General features: G+C 61.3%; 2 protein-coding genes across 8 annotated transcripts; one reads left to right on the top strand and one right to left on the bottom strand.

Moving 5' to 3' along the window:
- Positions 1-584: 584 nt before the first annotated feature.
- Positions 585-17,168, bottom strand: SPPL2B (signal peptide peptidase like 2B). Of its 7 annotated transcripts, XR_008550998.1 has the most exons (16): positions 17,086-17,154; positions 12,034-12,153; positions 10,915-11,097; positions 10,377-10,466; positions 9,506-9,645; positions 8,952-9,094; positions 8,474-8,570; positions 7,333-7,449; positions 5,739-5,820; positions 4,938-5,012; positions 4,745-4,807; positions 4,565-4,664; positions 4,062-4,139; positions 3,373-3,533; positions 2,139-2,504; positions 585-1,852 (listed from the first exon to the last, which is right to left on the bottom strand). XR_008550998.1 is itself a non-coding variant. In XM_054693039.1 (15 exons), the coding sequence occupies exons 1-15, from the start codon at positions 17,143-17,145 to the stop codon at positions 2,262-2,264; spliced, it is 1,752 nt and encodes a 583-aa protein (XP_054549014.1). In that variant the 5' UTR covers positions 17,146-17,168; the 3' UTR covers positions 585-2,261. The 7 variants fall into 7 exon arrangements, 6 of the variants coding, with proteins under 6 accessions (XP_054549014.1, XP_054549016.1, XP_054549018.1 ...); XM_054693039.1 differs by having other exon boundaries at positions 585-2,504; positions 17,086-17,168; XM_054693041.1 differs by lacking the exon at positions 17,086-17,154 and adding an exon at positions 16,980-16,999 and having other exon boundaries at positions 585-2,504.
- Positions 17,169-17,252: 84 nt separating this feature from the next.
- On the top strand, positions 17,253-22,099 carry LSM7 (LSM7 homolog, U6 small nuclear RNA and mRNA degradation associated). The gene is made up of 4 exons (XM_054693038.1): positions 17,253-17,287; positions 17,370-17,460; positions 20,326-20,397; positions 21,824-22,099. Exons 1-4 carry the CDS (start codon positions 17,282-17,284, stop codon positions 21,964-21,966), a joined length of 312 nt encoding a protein of 103 aa, XP_054549013.1. The 5' UTR covers positions 17,253-17,281; the 3' UTR covers positions 21,967-22,099.
- The last annotated feature ends 217 nt before the right edge of the window (positions 22,100-22,316 follow it).

Here is a 22,316-nt window from a genome sequence, read left to right as displayed (position 1 = left end):
GGGTTGAGTGCAGCGCTGTGAAGCTGTCCGCAGCCTCTGTAGCATGGGTTCGATCCCCAGGCAGCCAGGGAGATACCCGCATGGTGCGGCAGACCTTTCCTGCCTCACCCACTGCTCCCCTCAGCAGTGCTTTTGGTCAGCCTGCCTGTTCTGCTCCCCGCTCTGTCTCTGGTGAATCCTCTCACCCTGCCTCCTGGCCTGTACCCCGGTTCTTGTATGCATGAATAAATCCATTAAAATAAACCCGTATTTCAGGGTCCATCAAGATTTTTGGCCAGTCTTGCCTTTTTTGCCTGCCGCTTGTCTGTGATGCTTCTGGTCCCAACAGCAGAAGCGAGTACTCACGAGTGTCAGTGTGGCCCCAAGAGCCCCGGAGACGGGCCACGCTGTGGGGATCTTTCTCAACATCTTAAAAGTGATCAGATGAGGCGGGAGTGCCCACACACACTATCAGGGGAGTCACTTCTACCTTCCTTCCAACCCCACACTCCACGAGCCAGGACCCCACTCCGCGACCACCGGACGCCCCGCACGAGCCACAGCTGCCCGGCAGAACAAGCAAAAGTGGAGTCATGAATATCAAAAGCCCAGTTTAATTAAAAGAGCCCAAGAGAAGCAAGGCAAACCAACGGAAACTTCAGGAACTAACATCCACCTCTGAATTCCTTGGCATGTCAAGTTTCCAAAACAGAAGAGATCCCCCGTTTACACCAATGTATAAAATGGCTTAAGGCGCAGTCTAGCGGGCACGGGGTACGTGGTCCCTCACCCATCCTGTCCCCGGCCCCCGCCTCCGAGTCCACGTGGAGCTGGCAGGTCCAGCTGCAACCCTCCCAGGCCCCTCAGTTCTTTTAAGCAGCACATGAGAACAGGTGGCAGATGGCTTTTGTTTTTCTGGAATAAACGGCATCTCTCTCGAGAAGTGAGGCTACCAGAGGCTACTGCAAGTCTGTCTGGCGCTGGTATTTCTTGGAATGAACCAGGTTTGACCTGGTGCCTGAGGTCTAGGGCGGAGCGGAGAGCAGGGGCGACGGGAGGCAGCGTGGGGCAGGCCTGGGGTCTGTGCTTTCGGTCGGGGTGTCCTCCTGGGGCCCGGGGCTGCATGGAGGGGGAGCAGGTCCAGAGCATCACCCGGGGGCCAGCAGCCTCGGGTTCCCATGACACTGGCTTCAAAGAGCCACATGCAACAGGATGGAACCCACGGGGCGGAGGTGCTGGACATGGGGCCAATGGACCTTGGCCAGTTCTACCACGGCGTCGGTCACCAGGTGCAGAGCCCTGTTGGTGAGGTAGACGACAAAATGCCAGTTCTAGAATGTCTTCCCACGTTCCAGAAGCTCCTCGGAGTTTTACTAACGAGCGTGCTCGCCCACCAGTGTGGCAGAGGCGCGAGCTGCGTGCGCGAGATGGGTTACGGCGTGCGGGTGACGGAGGGGAAGGCGGAGGCCCTCCAAGCTGAAGGGCAAAACAGAGGCGCCGTCAAGGACTGCTGGGCCGCGTGACCCCGAGGCTCATCCACCAGCCTCAGGCCTACCCATTTCCGGAAGGGCAGCCCAAGAGGGTCATGGTCCAGGGGGTGACACAACTGAATCTCAAAATTTATTGTGAAGTTTGAGCACAGGCGCTGGTGCCCCGGGGTGGCGAGGCCCAGGTCCAGGCCCAGCTCATCCGCTCATCGCCCGCCTCCTACGCAGTCCAACAGCGGCCCCTCCGACCCCAGAGTCTTCCAGGGGATGCTCCAAGTCCTAGGCCGGGGCCCCAGTCGCAGCATCTGCCCAGCTGGTTGGGTGCACGGGCTGAGGCACCTGGGAAAGCGGAGCCTCTCCCACCCTGGACAAGACATCTGGGGGCCCTGCAGGGAAGCAGCAGCGCTGAAGCACCATGTGGGCGTGTCTGCGGCCTTGGCTTCTGGCCCTTTCCTAGGCACCACGAGGGCCCAACAAGGCAGACTGCAGAGCCCAGGGCCCGGCGTGCCAGGACAGTGACCTCGGCCAGCGGAGAGGCCACAGCAACCAGCTCGGAGCAGGGCCGGGAAGGGAGGGGCCACTGGGCTGGGGGGGTGGGGCCGGGAGAGGGGAAGAGGGGGAGAGGAAGGGAAAGGAGGCGGGCTGGAAGGGGAGAGGAGCAGGGTCAAGGACCTGGGTGAGCATCGGCCAGAGCAGAGCACCACGTTGGGGGAGGGGCCGAGCAGGTCCAGGCTTGGGTCTCCACCCTGCGCCCTCTCGGGTGCACAGCGCCAGGGGGCCGTCTGCGCCGCCCTCCTAGGCTGTGTCTGGCTGGCCCGAGGCTTCAGGGGTGCGGCTGCCAGGGCTCGCAGGCTCCCGGGTGGGTGCTTCAGTCCCTGATTCCGCAGGGGCAGACAGTTCTGGGGGCTGCTCTTCAGACACGGGGGACCTGACGAGCTCTTCACCTGGAGGCTGCTGGGAGGGGGGCGCGTCTGAGTCTTTGGGTAGTTGGGAGCCCTCGGCTGGGGTTGGTGCCCATGGAGACTGAGGTAGGTCCTTCTGCAAGAGAAGACAGGATGTCAGTAAGGGTGGGTTGAGGCCCAGAGCGCCCTGGTGGGGTCAGCAGAGACAAAACACCACGGGGAGGGCAGGGCCATCCAAAAAGGTCAAGCTCCAGGCCTAGGACAGCAGCAGGTGACTTTCTGGGGGGCTAGGACCCCACACAGACAGGATACAGGATTGAGACACGGGGACCAGTTAGAGATCCCAATGCAGCTTATCCCCAGCTTATCCCCTGCTCCTAATCCTTCTAGAATTAATCTACTACCTCTATGGCCCAAGGCAGCTTATTGGACCTCAGAGACCCTTTGAGGATGGCGGGCTCTGAGCGCCTGAGAGATCGTTACTGCCAAGCCCTTCCCTGCCCCGGAGCATCCTCCGTGTTAACTGCACTAGGGAACACAGCGACCCCCAGGTGGCGGCACTGCGGAGCAGCAAGGCTGTCACAGCGAGCCCTTCACAGGGACAACGCACACAGACGCCAGCTCCTCAGCCCCATCCCACGCCCCGAGTGCCGACTACCTTGGGAAGTACCCATGGGCCCCTGTGCAGGGGAGCCAATCAAAGTGTTACTGTTGCACTGGCAGAAAAGGGGGGATTCATACCCAAAGGAGTTAGCACCCCCCTCAAGTCATGCCCTTCACACCAGCCACTAGCACGTCCCCTCTGCTGGGATGGCTCAGAACCGCCAGGGCCACACAGACACAATGCCCAAAGCAAAATCTTCCGGAAACAGGGAAACACCGACCACGGGACATGGGTCACAGGGCTTAGTTGTAACACTAGGAGGTTTTACTCAACTTTAATTCTAGTTAGGGCTTATTAGGTTATTATTTCTTGCAGACAGTCATAGCAAACTGGTATTCACCGCAAAGCCGCTGCCCGTCCAGAACATGCCCAGCTCCCTGCGCCAGAGCGCCAGGGCAAAGCTGGTGATCAGCGTGCAGGGCACCAGATAGAGGAGGGCGGGCTGACCACGCTGCATGAGGGCCAGCGCCATGAAGGTCACCAGGAGGCCGATGCCATAGGCTGCGGGGACAGAAACAGAGGTGAAGGCGGGCTCCCAGCTGCCCAAGCCCATGCAAGCAGCCAGCCCAGAGCAGAGCCTCACCTGGGCCAGCGGGCACTGATGCCAACAGGCCTCAAGGGATGCTCTGGGTGTTCATGGGCTGAGCCAGCCACGGGGCCCCCAGGCCTATCACTTCACACCCCCACCCACCAGGACACCAGACTGGCCTCCTGCTGGGGGGTAACCAGGGTGCTGCTTATTTATTTCTCTCAAGAGCTGACCAGCATGGGGACGACCACTGTGGGTATTTTTAGAAATAACCTGGGATCAACAGCAAAGCACACTTCTGTGTAAACGGCCTTGGGAACAAAGAAACAAATGCAGGACAAGGGAAAACAACAACAAAAGCTAGGGAAATGAGGAAAGGGCTGTCACGTGAGCAGACTGAGCACCCCCCACCCCCACCCCACACAGACCCCAGGGACAGAGGCTGGAGGACAGGGGGCCAGGGCTGCAGAACCCCAGGCAGCACGGACTCGGGTACTCACCGATGGTGCAGGCCACGAAGTAGACCCTGGAAGACTGCACCTGGATGTCAAACCTGTGGCAGTAGGCCACCAGCAGCCCTGCGGAGCGAGGGAGTGTCAGACCAGGCCAGGGCCTGGGCCCCCGAGGGGTGTGCGGCCCCAGCCCCTGTGGGGAGGGACCAGGTGCAGTTACTGCCTCCCCTGTGGCTATGACTGGCATTCACAGACAGGCCTAGGGCAGCTCAGGACCCAGGGGAGTCCGAGACTGCAGGAGGAAGGAGCTAGGAGGGTGTCGCTGCAGGTGCACACGGGCCCGGGATGGCGAGGTCACAAGCCCCAAGCTTGCACCCCGTGGAGCCTTGACCCAAAGTGCGGGTGCCCCTGGCACCTATGTGAGACCATCTGATGATACACCAGCCACCACCTGGTCCCCCCCATCGGCTTCAACCCCACCGGCCAGCTCCTGCACCAACCGGCCGAGACCACCACAGGGGCACCGCCCGCCTCGGCGCCCAGCTCCATACCTGGGACCAGGATGTCACCAAAGCCCAGGAGGGAGAAGGGCCGGTCACACAGGGCCAGCGGCGAGGAGTTCAGTCGGGGCACCTTCAGGACCATGGGGAGCTGGGGAGAGCGAGGAGGTGAATGGAGGATCTGCTGAGCCCACTGTCGGGTCAGCACCTCGGCCACAGCCCAGTCAGTACCTTCTCGTGAGTGGCCGAGTCGGAGGGCCCGGTTGCCACCTCCACCATGATGCTGTTTCCGCTCTAACCGAAGGGAAACTGTGTCAGAAGGAGGGAACAGGGGCACAGGGCGTGGAAGAGCAGGGGTACGGGGGGGCCTAGGGCATGGGGTAGAGGGCAAGCAGCGGGGGCACCGGGCAGGGGCTGGGCCCACCTTGGTCAGAAAGGGTGTGATGAACACAAAGAAGACGTCGTAGATGAACAGCACCATCAGCAGCAGCGTGCAGGCCTGCGGAGGGGCATCCTGAGAGGCGGCCCCCATCCCACAGACCAGCCCTGCCCCGGGAGGGGGGGTGTGTCCACACCACCCCAGCCCAACCCCTCGGCTCACGAGGCCGGACTCCCTGTCTGAACGAACCCTCTACGAGGGGTCTGTCCAAACCAGCCCCTCCCTCCAGGCAGCAAGAGGACAACGAGGAGCAGGCCAGGGCTCGGGAGGGGCGCCTGGCTCCAGGCTCCTGAGTGACAGAGGGGAGCAGAGCCTTCGGCTACGGGTTGGGAGAGGTGGCAGCCCTGCGTGCTTCCATCTGTTGCAGGTATCCCCACTGGGGTGCACAGTGCCCTTGGCCGCAGCTGCGTGCACCTGCCTAGTTTCATCTAGTTTTTCTTCCCGTGTCACCTCGGCCAGCGGGAAGTGACTCCCCCACAGCAGCTGCCACCAGGGAGGAGACCCCAGGCTGGCTCTAGCCAGCATCCTCTCAGCCACTGGTCTCACGCTGCTGTCTCAGTGGGAGATACCTTTGCAGCTGAGCCGTAAAACCCTGGCACGAGGGAGGAGGCCTGGACAGGCGCACAAAGATCTAGCTGCAAAGATGCCGCTGTCGACAGAGGGTCGGGTGGAAACAGAAAGGCCCCAGGCTGAGCAGGGGCAGGTGAGGGGGCAGGCCAGGAGCTGCCCTTAGCCCTGCCCCCCCACATCTGTGGGCTCCCCTCCTCCTCCCCCGGGGAGTCTCACCTTGAAAGTGGGCAGGCGGATGGTTTTCAACGTGTAGAGACAGAAGGCAATGCCCAGCGCATCCTGGAGGATCCAGGCCCACCTGGAAGGCAGAGAAGTGTCTTGACAGGCAGGGGCTCCGTGAGGAGCCATCGCCGACGGGGGCCTCCTTCCTCAGCTACAAGCAGTTAGAGCTACCCTCCCCTCTGCTTCCCCAAAGACCCAGCGAAGGCCGAGGCGAGACTCCAAGACCTGTGTGGGAGCCCTCGAAGGATGGGCAGGGCGGCCATGGACGGAGGGGGAACTGACCCTTCTACCCTGATGCCTCAAGGCCAGAAGAGGTGGAGCGGAGGGGCTGTGCATCTATTACATTCAAACTTCTTTGCAAAAATACTTTTGAAATGAGTTAGAAAAGTGAAACTCCTGCTCAGCCAGGCCCCACGCTCTCAGGCCATAGGAACTTGGGGCGCAAAACTATCGGGCAGCCTGTGAGGACACAGCTCTGGAGCCCCCAGACAGTCCCAGGGACACAAAAGGAAAGGAGGGAAGAGAAGCGTGCACAGCCCCAGGCTGACCCAGCCGCAAAGGTCCAGCTTCCCGGAACAGTTGGGGGCGAGGGGGGGTCTGGGCCGTCTCTCCTGCCAGCGTGTCCCAGCTCACAGATTAAATGTCGCCGCCGAGGCCATGTGGAGGCGCCGCCAGAACAGAAAGTATTCGCCTCGTGTGGCCCCGCCGGGCTCCGCCTCAGCCTCCCCAGTGACTAGGCAGCTGCTTCCCTCAACTTGGACAACACCTCCTGGCCAGGCCGGGTGTGGGGAACAAAGAGGAGGTGCAGGTGGCTGGCGGGGATGGCGGGAACCCGGCCTGTTCTAACTGTACCCGCCGGAGCAAGTCTCCTGGCTGGGATCTAACTGCGACAGCGTATTCTCTTTATGTACAAAGGACTGCAAATATTTTCACATTTTCCTTCTGTCAGTTAAATCTGTTGGGGTTCCAAACTGTGGTGAAGCCAAGAGCATTTAAATGCCTTGTGGGAGGTGCAGGGAGCGCGCCAGATGGTGAGAGTGACAGCAGGCAGGCGGCTGGGTGGGAACAGCCCACGTCCCCAGGCCCCCCGCCAGGCTCCAGGCCACTATGGAGCCCCACGCCGCACTGGGTGCTACCTCAGGGGAGGCCAAGAGGAGGGAGAAGTGCCGCCTCCCTCCACTATCCCGTGCAGTAGCTGACACACCCATGCCCAGAGGGGGTGACCCTGTACCAGACACCCCCACCCCGGGCCACCCTGGAGGACACAGGCACCGGCCCAGGAGGGTTTCAGCCTCTCCTATCCAGATTCCAATCACAGTCCATGTGGCACCGGGACAAACCCAGCGACACTGATGCGGGCGGCAGGGAGGGCGGCCACGGCTCAGCGGGCGGCAGCGGGGAGGGCAGCGCCTGCCGCTGCTCCCAAGGGCTGACAGGAAGGCTTTTCATAACCGAGGCACTGGGCCGGCCCCAGGTGCTCAGGACAGCCTCAGGAGCACAGGGAGGTCACACCAGCCCTGGGGCAGTCTGAGGACAGCCCCAGGAGGGACGGTCCGCTGGCCTGGGCCGCCCTAGGGGTTGCACTCACTGGTCCTCGTTCCGGAAGACTCCCCACAGCACGCTGACAGCCACACAGAACAGCGCCAGGAGCAGCATGCGGACCTGCGGGCGCTTGTGGAAGTAGGGCAGGCCGTTGTTGGGGACCCTGGGGATGCAGGGGGGGGGGTGTGGGTGTCAGGGTGACTCTTAAGGCCTTGCCTCTTCTACCCAGCACCCAAAGAACACATGTCAGTTCCAGAGTCTCTTGGCCTCCCCAAGCCCTGACTCCAACAGACCTGCTCCCCAGCTCCCTACTGCCCTTCCCAGCTAGATGAGCGGGGCCACCCCCCGTGCTGCCACCTGGCCCAATCCTTCCTCTGCTCCACCTTTTCTGTTCAACTCACCATTACCTCACCTTTTATTGCATTTCTAGAAGAAAGGCTTCCAAGCACAGGGCAGAGCATGCGGGGCCTCAAGGTGCACCCAGAGGTGAGGGCACCTTGGACAGTCGCCCAGTCAGCCCTGCCCACAGAGCCCGAGAGGGCCCCCAGGAGCCTGCCAGAACCCTTGAGAACCCACGGTCAGGCACAGCGTCTCCTCTTCTACAGCCCAGCCTGCTCCAGGCCCACCCTCTCACCCCCAGACAGTGCCCTAACGTCTCAGACAGCGAGCTCTCTGAACACTCATGTGGTGTTGTCTGAACCCCGCAGCAGTTACCTATTCACCTGTAAGAAACAACCCCTCAACCAGGACCCTAACAGCAGGGAACTTCCGGGACTGGCCCCCCGTGTGTCCAGCCATGCAGTTCCACCTGGCTGGGGCGCCTTGAGCGGGTCTGGTTCAGAGCCCACACGCAAGCCCGTGTCCCCCACAGGCCTAGGGGGAGCGGGCGTCGGGGAGGGAGGCCGGCCCAAGGACCTGTGGCAGGAGGCCTGAGACCCACGACCCACTGCCCCACTCTGCCTTGCTCCTGAGGCCCATGCGTTCCCAGGCAGCACTGAGTGAGCACCTGCTGTATGCCCCAAGCTGTGTCAGAGGCCACGGGAGAGAAGGGGTCCTCAGCATCACTGAAGCAGAGACTCAGGAGGCAGCTGAGGGGAGGTTTCGGAGCAGGACCTCAGCCAGCAGAGTCAGGGAGAGAGACCAGGGAAGGGGCTAGGAAAGGCACCCCGGGGAGAGAGGGGGCTCACCGGCACGTGCAGAAGGGCAGCCTCTGGATGACGGGCGACAGGCAGCTGTACAGGCCAGTGGAGGAGGCCAGGCAGAAGATCCCAATGATGGCGTAGACTGTGGGCGGGTGGGGCAGTGAAGGGGCAGCTGCCAGGGTCCCCGCCCCACCAGAGGAGGAGCTCCGTGTGCTCGTTCACCTCAGAGGGGGACTTGTACCAAGGTAAGGGGAGGGACAGAGTGCGACCTTGTGGCAAGGGGACAATGGCTCCTGTTCCCCCACATCAGTGGGACTTCTCAAGTGGAATCTGAGAGCGAGCAGGTAGCTCAGTTCCCAGCAGACAGGGGGGTCTCCCGGGCTTGGCCTCAGTTTCCCAGAGAGGGCGTGGGCCGGGACCTCAGTTTCTCAGTGGGCAGGGATGAGGCCTCAGCGTCCCGGCCAGGCAGGGCAGGGCCTGAGCTGCCCAGCGGCAGGGCCTCCGCGGGGCGGGGTGCACGCACCGAGGTGGTCGTAGAAGTAGTAGAGCAGCACCAGCATGCAGCAGCACATGACCACGAAGACGCAGATCATGACGGGTGTCACGTCCACCGCCTCGTCCTCCTGCTTCTCGGGCCCGTCATCCCGCTTATGCTTCATGTACCTTCTTCAAGGACACGGACAGGTGAGGACGACGCCCGCCGCTGGCACACAGGCGGAGGGCCAGGCGATGGGCGAGGACCGGCAGGGATGGCCCACAGGGCTTGGGACAGGCCGGGGCCCCAGTCAGCGACCCCTGCTACTGGCTGCACCTGCCCGCCCAGCCTCTGCACCCCCAACAGTCTCGGAGTCCCCGCCACCACCCCGCAATGACGGTACCGCGGGCTGATCTAGGCCCTGACCCCCCAGTGCCAGAGCTGGGCCTCTGGACAGGCCTCCTGGGTGTCCCCAGGGGCCCTGGAGGCTGGCTGGGCGGGTGGGCGCCCTTCTCGCCACAGGCCTGTTACTTTCACATTTTCACTTCCCAGGGCTACCACCTGCCTGCCACCCAAGCACGCAGCACGCACGGGGCACTCACTTCTTCACGTCACGACTCCCAGCCCAGTAGCCCCCGAGGGCGACGGTGCCCACGGCCATGACAAAGATGATGATCATGTTGTAGTCCAGCATGGGCTCGCTGGGGGCGTACAGGGCCGCCTTCACGGCTCCACCGAAACTCTGCCTCGGAACACACGGAGCTCAAGGTCAAGCACCGTCCCTGCCCCTTCCCCCGAGACAGGACCCCAACCCGTGCAGCCGTGGCCGTGAGATCCTGAGGGGATACTCGCCCACATCTCAATGGCCGCTCCTGACCCCAAGGATATCAGCTCTGCTGGAACTAGCTTTGCCTGAAGGCAAGGCAAAAGGCCCTCACGAGTACCAGACGCAAGCCCTATACCCAGCTCATGCGAGCGCGGGCATGTGTGTGTGTGTGTGTGTGCAGGGGGTGGGGATGAGGATGAAACCATCCAGGAGGCAAGTGTGGTTCCAAGGGGAAGGAGGAGGTAAAGCCTGCTGCTGGAACTAGGAGTCACGGAGAGGGCAGTCTGGAAGTTTCCCAGTGAAGTTTGCCTGCTCCAAACCCACCACCCCCAATCAAAGATGAACAGGGGGCGTCTGAGCAGGTGGAGGGAGCAGCTGGAGGGGGAGTGCGGGGGGGGGGGGGGGAGACGCCGCTTCTGGAGGTGGCCAGGCCGAGCACACCCTGGAGCTGTCCAACGGGTCCTACTGCGCACTTCTGGGGTGACAGCACTTCCCAGCCGCCCCCTCTACCCCCCACCAAACCAGGCCGCTGACTCACACCCACCAGTCGGTGGTCAGCCAAGGTTAGGCAGCCTTGCCCACAGGCCCCGCCAACCGTCTGCTCAGCCTGGGCCCTGCCAAAGACTGGAGGGGGCAAGAGACCCTACCTTGAAAATGTCCAGCTTGTCCTTGTAACTGAGCAGGGCCACGGGAATGCCGATCTCATCATACTGCGTTTTGTTGCCCCCTGGGGGAACCTGGGGCCCAGGGCACAGAGAATCAGGGCTGCCACCCCTCCCTACAGTGATGCCGACACAGTCATCTCTCTGAGAGATTCCTGGGCATGTGTTGGGGTCCCTGGGTGCCAGGTAGTGGGGAGGAGACATGGCTGGAAGAGAAGCTCACCCTTCACTAAACTGTGGGGTAAAGTCCATTCGTTGCCAGTGGGTCCGAGAGGACCTGTTACGCCGGCCCCTCCCCCCTCTCCGTCCCCCAGGGCGGTCTCTGACCGGAAGGACTGCTCTAGGGCAGGCTCCCTCAGACCAGGGGCCAAAGGCAGTGCAGTCTCGGCCAGCAAAGAGGGGAGAAAACCAAACTCCTGACGCCTCCACTCCCGTGGCCACCCTCACCCGTGCCCGGGCTCCCTCCAGGGTGGGGCCCACGGGCTCTTCCTGCGTGGCGCAGGGGGAGCCCATGGGGTCGTACCAGTGCCTCCTTGCTGACGATGAGCAGCCCCCGGGCCCCGCTGCCCTGGGCCAGCCTCACTTTTTCGTAGAAGGTGCAGTTCCCCCGCGCCACCAGGGGCAGCTGGTTGCTGAAGCCCTTGGAGGGGAGGTCAGACGGGGAGCAGAGCATGGAGGCGGACCAGTCACGCAGCTTCAGGAGAGACTGAGGGCGGCGGCGATTACGGGGCGTCCCAGGAGCATCCAGGCCAGACCGAGCCCTCGCGGGAACCAAGCAGCGGAGCAGGCTCCAGGCTGCGCGGCCCGCATCACGCAGCCAGCACCCTCCCCAGGCCCCTTCCCCGAACACCCACTGCCTCTGAACCCTACCCACAGTGAAAGGACCAGGGGCACTCAGATGCACGCACATGCGCGCACGCACACACACACACACACACGCACGCACGCACACGCGCACACACTGTGAGCAGGGATGGGATGAGTGGGCAGGGATGAGCGCAAGGCCGCAGCACAGAGAGCAGCATGCATTACAGGTGACCCCTCGGAAGCCCTCCCTGTCTCCAGCACCTGCCTCCTGGGCCACTAGGAACAGAATGTGGGCAGGCAGGAGCCTCAGCCCCTGGTGCGAATCACCCACCCAGCCAGCAGATGGCCGAAGCCCACACGAGGGCCTCCTCGGTGCCCCAGGTGGACAGGCGAGCAGAGCAGAAAGCAGCACCCCTGGGTGGGTCAGGGGTGGGATAGGCCTGGTGCCCCACCACCGGCGCCCAGGACCCACCACGTCCTCTCGTTCCTCTTGGAACCCTCTGCCAGTCAGCCCCCTCCTGCACATCCTGCCAGGGCAGTCCCCAGACAGCTCCCCTGAACACCAATCCTTCAAGGCCCAGAGAGCCAGAGAGATTCCACACCCCTCTGGGGAGCTCCTCTAATGACCCTAATGGCCTCCTGAATGTGACTGGACCCCATCTCAGTTTTCCAGAAAGAAGCCCCACCCCCACCCCCAGCCAGCTCTGCACCCTGACTTGCTCTAGAAAACGAGGAGAGCAGCAGAGGGGCCGGAGCAAGGGGAGGGCGAAGTTCCCAGGTAAGGCGCCTCTTGGCACCGAAGCTGGCACCAGAGGGGACGCCGGCCAGCACTCACCGCTTTGCCGAGGTCGTGCGGCAGGTGGGCCCACTGCGGGTTGTAGAGGACACAGTAGTCTTTGCCTTTGGGGCCCCCCTTCTCAGAGACCACGTGCAGCATGCCGTAGTCACAGGCCACCTGCAGCAATGAGGCACGCGGGCTCAGCGCCGCGCGGGGCTTCCCTGAGCACCAGGCCCAGTGGTGGGTCCCCCCACGAGGGGCCACCTCTGCTACCACCGGTTTGGGGTGGTCCCCTCTCTGACAGGACAGGCGGGACACACCCTCGAGGCCACCGGGGAAGGAGGCCACTGTAGGAACAAGTGGGCCTCCAGGAGGCCCCTCGGGTGCTGGCCATGGTCCTGCCAGGACCCTCCCCGTGGCTCCCATGGCGGGGAGAGCCCTACAGGCTCTGCACAGCAGGGAGGGGTCACAGGAGTCAGCAGATCTTTCCCTGGACCCTGAGTGATCCCTTGAGGCTGAAACCACAGGGTGAGGCAGAGGGCCTGGGGGAGCTCCCCATATCCCAGCCGGTTAAGGTACCCACAGGCTCCAGGTGAACTGCCTACTGGTGACTAGCCAGCAAGGCCACCAGGCTCTGGTGGTTTCCTTGGGCCCGAGGCCAGCATCTCTCTTTCCAGTGGGGGGGGTTGGAGTCCAAGTAACATGTGCTCATGACAGCACAGGTCATGGGGAGCCTCAGGCCTGGCCAGGTAAGGGCTGACGGACAGACCCGTCCCACAGCTCGAGCTTCCTGGCCCACAAGGCCCAGGAGGAGGGACAAGAGCTGGCAGCTGGCATTCAACGCCTCCTTCCAGGTCCTGGGGGAAGCGGGTACTCACAGGCTGCACAGAGAGGCCTGTGCTGACCGAGTTTTGACAGGGCCAAGGACAAAGGCGTCTGCTGAACTTGGAGAGAGGGGAGGCCAGAGTCCCCAGACACCAACATCTCCCTGGGGTGGTCGAGGGCTGGGAAGGTAGGGGCTGACTCTCATCTTTTCCATGTGATGCTGAACAGCTTCCTCCATGTGAAAAATCATGGCTGTACCCGAAAGCGTGCCGCCGCCAGTCACCAGGGAACCCGGTCTGTTCACACTTTATGTCGGAGCAAGTGCTGCCACCTGCTCGTCACCTCATCTGCCTGGACCACAGCACCCCTCCCAGAGCGGCTGCTCCCACACTGTCTCCAGTCCCCAAAAGGAAAGCCTCCATCTCTCTGGAGGACACCCGTCACCAGAGGGCCCACAGAGGTAGGACCCAGGTCTTGGCTGCCCTGCCCCAGGCAGTCTGGCAGAGTCCAGTTCACTCCCGGGGCCTGTCACGCCTGCTGGGAGAGAAGCCCTCTCCCAGGGGCCAGGAGGCCTGTCACCAGCCAGGCCATGCCCACGGGCCCCAGGGCACTACCCCCAAGGCTTATTAGAGCTGGGGGGCCCAACTAGACACCAATTTACACTCAGCACACTTGGGGCTTCCTCTGTATTCATGCTCTTGTTGGGCTAAAAACACCTGGAGACAAACACGGAGACCACACTCCTGGGACCCTGAGACTCCGCCATGGAGACAAGGTGGCAGCTGACAATGGACATGTGACAGGGACAATGGCAGCAAGCACCGTGGGAACCAGAGGGGGGCCTCTGACTTGGCCGGGGGACCTCGTGAACCGTGGCCCCGCTCCAGGAGCTTTTCACCTGCGCCTAGTCACAGGCCCTAAAGCTTGGTGCAAACACAAGGCACCAGGCAAGACTCCCAACCACCCACCACCCGCCCCAGCTGGCCCACCTCCCTAGCACTTTGGTTTATCACCCAAGGGGGGAGCTGATGCCACATGGGCGGCTGGGCACAGCGGGTGAAGCAGCGCTTACGCCAAGGAAACTGAGTGCGCCGGCCCGCTGCGGAGGGGGCGGGAAGGACTGAGGCTGCCATGGCCCCTCCCCCACACCTCCACGCTCCTCCAAGACTTGACCCAAAGCAGGAGCCTGCTTCTGGGTTCTCCCTACCAGGCTGCTCCCCCAGGGCAGTCTGCAGACTGGCCCCAAGAACCGATGGGCCCTGCTGCTTCCAGCAGGTGAACAGGCCCCAGGGCACCTCCTCCGCCCACTGCAGGGGATTCCACTGCGGGGAATTTATGGTTCTCAACCCACAGCAGTGCCTGGCACACCCTCCCTCTGTAAATACAGTAAAAACAACTTTGTTGGGGCCTCCCCTGGTGGCGCAGGTGCTTGAGCGCAGTGCTGTGAAGCTGGCCACAGCCTCTGCAATGCAGGTTCAATCCCGGCCGGTCAGTGAGGGTCCCACATGGCGCAGAGACCTCTCCTGACTCGCCCGCTGCTCCCCTCAGCAGTGTATTTCGTCAGTCTGCCTGTTCTGTTCCTCACTCTGTCTCTGGTGAATCCTCTCACCCTCCCGCACATCTGGCCTGTACCCCGGATCTTGCATAAATAAATAAATCTTTAAAAAAAAAAAACTTTGTTGGAACACAGTCACCGCAGCCTCATGCGGGAGTGGGAAGGGGGTGCAGGGTGGGTACGCTGCCCCCCAGCAGAGTTGGGCAGTTGTATAGGTGACCGTGTGCCCACAAAGGGAGAAATTCTCCCTGTCTGGCCCTTGGCTGGTCCCTGTTCTGGGGACCCAGGTTTTGGTGTAAAGCGTCCTCCGTATAAAATCAACTGGTACAAGTGGTTTCCTCTTAAAAAGATCATTTAAGAGTCCCAAAGCACACCTCATGGATCACCCACCCCCAAATTTGCACAGCTGCTTTCTGTTAAGAGAAAAGCCAGTGCTTTTGCTCCAACACCAGAGAAAGTGGGCTGCCAAGGAGGGGCCACTTCTAACCTCTGCAACCACAAAGCAGTTCAGGGTCCTCTAAGGAAGCGTCACGTCACGATGACCAGAGAAGTACTCCACGGGGTGCAGGAGGGAGGGGTGGCAGAGACAGGTCCAGGCTGGGAGGACCCTTCCTCCTAAGACTTGGTGCGTTCCCGCAGAAAGTGGGGAACCAGGAAGCTTGGGAGATGGGGCGGCTGGTAGAGAAGGGCTGGGTACAGAAGCATGGGACATGGGAAAGGTAGAGGAGGGTGGGGGACAGGTGGAGGGACAGAGAACAGGAGCTGGGGTGAGGGCGGAAAGGCAGGGGACAGGCCGAGGGGGAGAGGTGAAGAGGGACCAAGTGGAGGAAGGGCAGGAGGCAGGTAGAAGGACGGGGCAGTTGTAGGGGGGCACTAACTTTAGCTCCGCTCTGCTAACAGCTTGCACACAAGGCTTTTGCTACACCTCTGTGGCAACCAGGGGAGGAGGATTTTTCGAGGTCAACTCCCTCGCCCAGAGTCACGAAATGGTAGTAAATGAATTCAGGGCTATCAGCAAGCAGCCTCCTGCCCAGTGGAGGGTTAGTTGTATTCTCCAGCACTGGGACTAGAAGCCAAATTTCTGGCAGAACCACACCCACCAAGGGGTGCCATTGCATCATGAGGCATATTCACGCCCAAGGTCTTGTCCTGGGAAGAGCAGGCCCATTGCTCTTTGCTCTCCAGTCACAGGCTGAAGTTCAAGATCCTTAGTCAGCCTAGAATAAAATCCAGATGTCCCAGCAACAAGAGCTATATGCACCTGACTACCTGTCCAGTGCAACCCTTGGACCCCAGCCAGGGAAGCCATATGCCCTTACCTCCTCCCACTGCTGCCCCTCCCTCCCAACTCTGATGGGAAGTCCCAGTCTCCCAGTATACCAGTGGGGTGACATCTTTCTCAGGGTGTAAGCATTGGACTGCCATACACACAGGCTACAGCCAATGCCTTACCAGCTCTCAGCCTTCGGCCCTGAGCCCTGTCCCCATCACCTGCAAAACTCTCTTTCTGCCTGGTAAACTCCTACATATCCTACAGAACATCCCTGGATGCCCGCTTTCAAAGTGCTCAGATGGTGAAGAAGGCAGCAAACAGGGCTGGGGGACAAAGAGAGGCTGGGGAAGCAGCTGGCTAGTAGGGGGTGATCCAGAGAGCTCCTGGGGGAAAGACCAGCTAAGCCAAGCAGGATGGCAGAGTATCCCAAGGCAACAGAGAAAACCAGGGAGCAGATTGCCGTCAACAAACCAGGGTTGGGCAGGAAAGGAAGCCCCCGAGCAGCCAGGTCTGAGGCCTCCCGAAAATGTGGAAGAGTCCCTGGAAGGTTCTCAACTGGATGCTACAAGACCTTGTCAAGAATGGATGTGGGGGACAAAAGAAGCCTCAGAGAGGACGCTGCCAATAGAGATACAGGAGAGCAGTGGTGGTCGGCTAGAGGGTCCGGATCAAGGGTAACAGCTGCGTTTGTAGTCTACTGGGGGACTCCATTCCCTAAGCTTGGGTTCCTCTGGAACCCAAGGAGAGGGAGAGGGAGAATTTGGAAATAAAAGAGATGCTTGAGAAAATGTACATCAGCCGTGTCCTGGCAGGCCCCCCTCTAGCACTAGAGAACTTACAGTTCAGTGACAAATCAGTAGCTCAACAACTTACACATCGTCTCTGAGTCCACGCTGCACTTACTCTCAACCCCTTAGGTAGACTGATGCTCAAAGCCGGGGAGTTCCCTCGCCCAAGGTCATGGAGCAAAAGCGGGAGGCGGATTCCAACACACAGGTCTGGCACAGGGTCTGCCCTGGGCACCTCACCACACCCCCGGGGGGTGGACGCCACGATCGCGCCAGGATCTCGGAAGGGGAAACTGAGGCCTGGAGAGGGAAAGCAACCTGGCCAAAGCAAGCGGGCCAGTCAGGGGCATCCCCGGCGGCGACTGGAGACCCGGACACGGATCAACAAGGGCCTAAGGAGGGACGGGGGACCCCCCCAAACTTCAGACTCGGGCGTAACTGAGTGATGCTGCGGGTGGGAAAGACTTCCAAGGCGGGAAAGGGGGTGGGTCCGAGCCAGGCCCGCAAGGTCAGGGGCCGGAGCCCGGGCCGGCGACCGCCCGCGCGGTGACAGCGAACTGACCCCGAAGGGGCCCCTCGGGCTGGGCCGGGCTCAGCGCGGGGAGCCGGGACGCAGGGGCCGAGACCGCCGCGACCAGCGAGGCCAGCGAGGCGAACGCACTCCTCACCTGGGCCACGAGGAGGAAGGCCCCCGCGAGCCGCGCCAGCGCAGCCGCCGCCGCCGCCATGTCGGCCGGTGCCCGCAGTAGCCGTCGGCAGCTGTTTCCCAGCAACGCTCCGGCGCACTCCTCTGCGCAGGCGCGGCTGGGCGGGGGTCATAGGGCGCGGCGGCGGCGCCTGCGCAGAGCGGCGCGGTGAGGCAAGATGGCGGTGAGCGTGCGGCGGGGCAGGCAGCTCGGGAGGCGCGGCGTGGGCTGAGCTCCCGGCCTCACTCGCTCTGGTTCCCCCGCAGGACAAAGAGAAGAAGAAGAAGGAGAGCATCTTGGACCTGTCCAAGTACATAGACAAGACGATCCGGGTGAAGTTTCAGGGAGGCCGCGAAGGTAAGCCCCTGCCTCTCGCGCCTCTTCCGAGCAGTTGGCGATGAGTAGCGGCCGCGGCCGCGGGGGGAACCGGTGCCCCGGCCCCGCGCTCGGACAGCGCGTCCCTTAGACAGCTCGTGCAGACGGCCGGGAGGTCGGAGCTGTGTCGCCCGTTTTGCTGCTGGGAAAACTGCACTGCACGTAGCAGGTGGGAAAATGAGGCACGGGAAGGAAACTAACCTTAACCCAAGTTACGGAGACGCAGCCGGGGTCGGGATTCACGATTCGGTCTCTTCTGTGTCTCCAGCTCCCGCACTTGCGGCGGCATCAGCTTTTCATTCATTCCCTGGCTTCCCTTCCTGCTCCCCGCTACAACGGGGTTCCTCAGACTCGGTGCTGTTGAATTGCCAAATTGTTCTGGGGTGTGGGCGTTATGTCCTGGAACTGAGGTGTTGAGCAGCATCCCCGGCCCCACTCGACGCCAGGAGTGCCCCAGTAGTGATGCCACAAATGTCCCCAGGCAGCGCCCATTGTCCCCTGGGGGGCAGAATTGCCCCGATTGAGAACCACAGCCCTACAATCGCCACTCAACGGCAAGAGGGACCTGTTAAAAACAAATTGAATCTCCTTGCTGCTGTTTAACTCTCTGCAGTTCTCCAGCCTTCCTGCCTAAAGAAAAAGCTTTTAGTACATCATAGTTAAGCGATTGGTATTCTCTTACCACAAGACTGAAAAATACGTTTTCCTTCTGCCTGGACTGCTCTTACTAGGTTTACTTATTACCAGGTTAATCCCCAGGGTCACTTTCCTGCTCTCACCTCAAGGCATATGCCCTGGGACACCTACATGACCCCTCCCCAGGGCAGCATTCTTTGGTTAAGCTTCTGGTAGCACCTGTCATAGTTTGCAGCTTTGTGCTCATTAGCATGGTGCTGAAATCTGCATCTGCCGCTGGACTCCAGGAGGAGAGCAAGTTCTCCTGTAGGAACCAGGCCAAATGCTCCTTGTTCATGTGGGCAGGGATGTCGAGTGGTAATGGCAGCAGCTCCACAGTCTAGTCCTCCAGGTTCCAATCCCAGTCAACCAGGGTTGGAGCCCCAATTCTTCCACCCACTGACCAAAGTCTTTGGGCAATTTGCTACCCTCTGTGAGCCTCACTGTCTTCAAATGGGGTAATAGCTCCATCTACCTCATGGGTGGTATTTAAAAGACGTGTGTGGCGTGTTCCAGGTACCTGAGCAACATTTCAGCTCATTTTACTCTTCAGTTGATTTCATAAGAAGCTTCTCAACGATACAAATATATTATCTCAAACTGTCAGAGTCCTTATACTCAAGGCTTTGCATGAGCTTGCAGTAAAGGAGTGTCCCTCGGGGCCTGTCATCTCAGGCTCGGGGTCCTTCTCCAACCCACTGGTTACTGGCCGAATTCAGTGGCTGGAAGACTAGGGTCCCTGTTTTCTGACTCCCCTTGATCAGAGACATTGTGGTCCGGGGTGCCTGTCACCACTGTCTACAGTGTGGTAGTTTGCTCCTCCAAGGCCAGCAGGAAGATCTCCCTCCTGCTTCAAATGTCTTCTTTCAGAAAGCATCCTACCCTTTAATGGCTCACTTGATCACATCTGCTCTCCCTTTCCATCAGCTGAAAGTCAGCCGGCTTGAGGACCTTCCCCTGCAAACTCCTTGGTCTTTGTCATAACCTAACCACTGGAGTGGCATCATATCACACTCCCGGGTCCCTTCTTGCTCTCAAGGCAGGGGCTGGGGGGCAGAATCACACCCATGTCCTCACAGGATGGGGGGATGTCATCTCTGTCTAAGAATCTGCAGTGCTGGGGTTCCACTGGGGGAGCAGGCCTGAAGGCTCAGGGCTTCAGCCTCCTGCCAAATGCCTCAGTGCATTTTTGCATCTGGCGTCCTCCATAATCCCATCATAATCTTCATTTTGCAGGGAAGGGACGAGGGAGAGGGAAACCACGGCGCCAGGGGCTGAAGCCCAGGCAGTCAGGTGGATGCCCACCCAGGATTAGAAGCAGATCTTTTTTCTGTGAAAGAGCAGACAGTGAAGGTTTTCAACACTGGAGGCCAGGCCAGATGGTGCCTGTCACAGCGCCGCGGCTCTGCCGTTGCACTGCGTGAAAGCAGCATGTAAACAGACGGCAGATAAACAAGTATCTGTGGCTGTGTGCCAGTAAAATTTTATTTACAAACAGCAGGCCACATTGGACCTGCAGGCTGTCGTTGTCAGGTCCCTGCCCTTCGCCACCCAGGGGCTGTTAGTCATGCCCAGCCCGGTCTCGGAGTGGGCAGTACAGCCGCGGGTGGTAATCCTACGGCGGGACCGGGGAGGCCCAGGAGATGAGAGGAGGAAAAGCCAGGTGGGAGGGTTCGCGTGTCTACACCACTGTCCCTGTGCGCCCGGTGAGCTAAGGATGAATTTCACAGTTTTTAAATAGTTGGAAGAAATCAGAAGAAAACTGTTTAGTGACCTGTGAGGGGGACGTGAGCCGGGGCTCCGGTGTCCACCTCAGGTCTCGCCGGTGTCGCCCGCTGCTTTTGCCCTAGGGCCGGGCAGGCATGGCGATACACGCCAGCCCGGCGGAAAACACGGGTCCTTTGCAGGGGGAGCCACCAGCACTGTGTGAAGGGGCGGTCTGGCCAGGTGTCAGTGCTGCCCTGAGGGCCCTTTCCTCGCTTCCCCCTCGGCCCCTCACCTGTCTCATTACCAGAAAGACTGCCCCCCGCGTCTGAGTCTGCCGGCGGGTGAGCCCCTCACATGAGGCGCACACTGTCCCCCGGTGCTGGCTTCCAGGTCAGGGGCACCGTCCCCCCAGGGCCCGTCTGTCTCACACGTCTCCGTTTCTCTCTTCTCGGTGATTTCTCCAAGCCAGTGGAATCCTGAAAGGGTTTGACCCCCTCCTCAACCTCGTGCTGGATGGCACCATCGAGTACATGAGAGGTGAGCGCACCTGGCAGGCGCGGGTGTCCTTGCCAGGCCTTCTTACCCGCCGACCCCCACCAGCCCTCCAGGGGCAGCGGACGCCTCCTGGACCCGGGGTTGTTGAGCGTGATTGCTCTGCGGGCCTGGCCAGCTGACTGGACTATCTGGGAGACCTGACAGACGTGGAAGCCTTGCCGGCTGCCTTGCGTGGTGCTCCTGCCAAGGCCGAAAGTGTGCTTGGCATGGTTGGAGGCGCCAGTGCGCTTTGGGCTCTGTTCAGCCCCTTGTTTCCTCTGCCCTGCTGTGTTCCCCTGCTGCTGACAAAGGCGTCCAGTTTCCCTTATTCTCCACCCTTGATCCCTGTCCCCCAAGTCCCCGGATCCGCCACAGCAGCCCACAGTGGTCAGGCCAGCCCAGTCTATCAGCCACAGGTTCTCAGCCCAGCCTAACTGAGGCATTAAGAGAATGCCAAGGGCGGGTTAGGGGGCAGGGCCGGGGCCTTGCCCCTCAAGATAATGTCAGTGTCTTAAGACCAGAGTTATGCTGTGAAAAGGGAGTGCAGCCGCACAGGACTGTCCTGGGGCCACCAGGAAAGGCCCGCAGGGGAGAAGCATGGTCCTGGCTGAGTTGGCAACACTGAGGCCTCCCAATCCTCCTCATTCTCTCTCGCCCCTTCTCCACCCCCCTCAAGCCTGCCTGTGCCGGGGTCCTGGCTCTGCCTCCGTGGGCAGACCATTCTCTTTGTCGTGGGGCCTTGGGAACTGCCAAGCATTTGTATGTGCAGCCAGGCAGCCCTGGGGATGTTGGAGCCTGGAACCTTCTGCGGGGTCCAGGGGAGGAGGTGGGAGGGTTCGACCCAGGAGAGCTGGTCTTGTAGGCGCTCGGTGAGCCAGAGTGGGTCTCTGGCTGCCGCCCTTCCGGTCACGTCCTGCCGGTAATGAAGCCTTGCGTTGCTCTCACCTCAGAAGAGCTTTCCTCTCGCTGCCACTTCCCGGTCCCTCCTGCCCTGCTGTCGGCAGCCCAGACACAGGCCTGAGCGGTCATCCTACAGGGCTTCTCGGACTTTGCAGAAGCCAGGGGTCCAGGTGGATCTGTATTCAGGTCACCTGAGCGATAGCGCACTCCCAGGGCCCCGGGGAGTGGGGACGGTGCTCCCAATTAGTGACTGGGCGTAGCCCACCCTCCCCTGGGCCTCCGCGCTCTCATTTGTAGAACGAGGGCAGGTGCCTCCGGTGGTTTCCGGAACTCTTCCTGGTCCCAACTATCTGTGGTTCATCCCGGGGAGAAAGGCTGCGAGTCTGGACTTGGGGTGCAGGGAGGGGCTTGGCCCTCCTGCCCTCAGAGGTGCAGGTGGAGGGGTCATCAAAAGGCCTTTGGATTCAGGTCTCTAGAGCCCCTCAGCCCCTCTGAGGCAGCACCACCTCCCCACCCTCTTCCTCTGCAGACCCCGACGACCAGTACAAGCTCACAGAGGACACCCGGCAGCTGGGCCTGGTGGTGTGCAGGGGCACCTCGGTGGTGCTCATCTGCCCCCAGGACGGCATGGAGGCCATCCCCAACCCCTTCATCCAGCAGCAGGACACCTAGCGGCGTGGCTGGGCGCACACAGGACATGGCAGCACCCACAGGAACGGAACTTTCTTTTTGTATAAGTCACATTTTTGTTTTCTTAATAAAATTGCAAACTTCAAGTATCCTAGAGCCTGGGGTCTTGCTCCCAGCCATGGTTTTCTGGCCAAACCTGGGTCCAGGAGTTTGGTTCTGCCCACCGGTTTACCGGGCACGGGTGGGGTGCATGCTGGAACTCGGGGATGACCCTGGCGTGCACCATGTGGACCCGGCGCCCTGAGGGTCTCTGCTGAGCTGCCTGAAGAGCCACACAGATGCAGCCCTATGGCCCTGGGGCCTGCGGCCTGGAGGGAGCCTAGGCCCTGCCA

The sequence above is a fragment of the Talpa occidentalis genome, unplaced genomic scaffold, assembly GCF_014898055.3.
Source record: "Talpa occidentalis isolate TD23 unplaced genomic scaffold, MPIMG_talOcc4v2.1 talOcc4.12, whole genome shotgun sequence".
NCBI lineage: Eukaryota > Metazoa > Chordata > Mammalia > Eulipotyphla > Talpidae > Talpa > Talpa occidentalis.
Note: the sequence above shows the minus strand (reverse complement) of the source record. Positions and strands in the feature narration are given on the sequence as shown.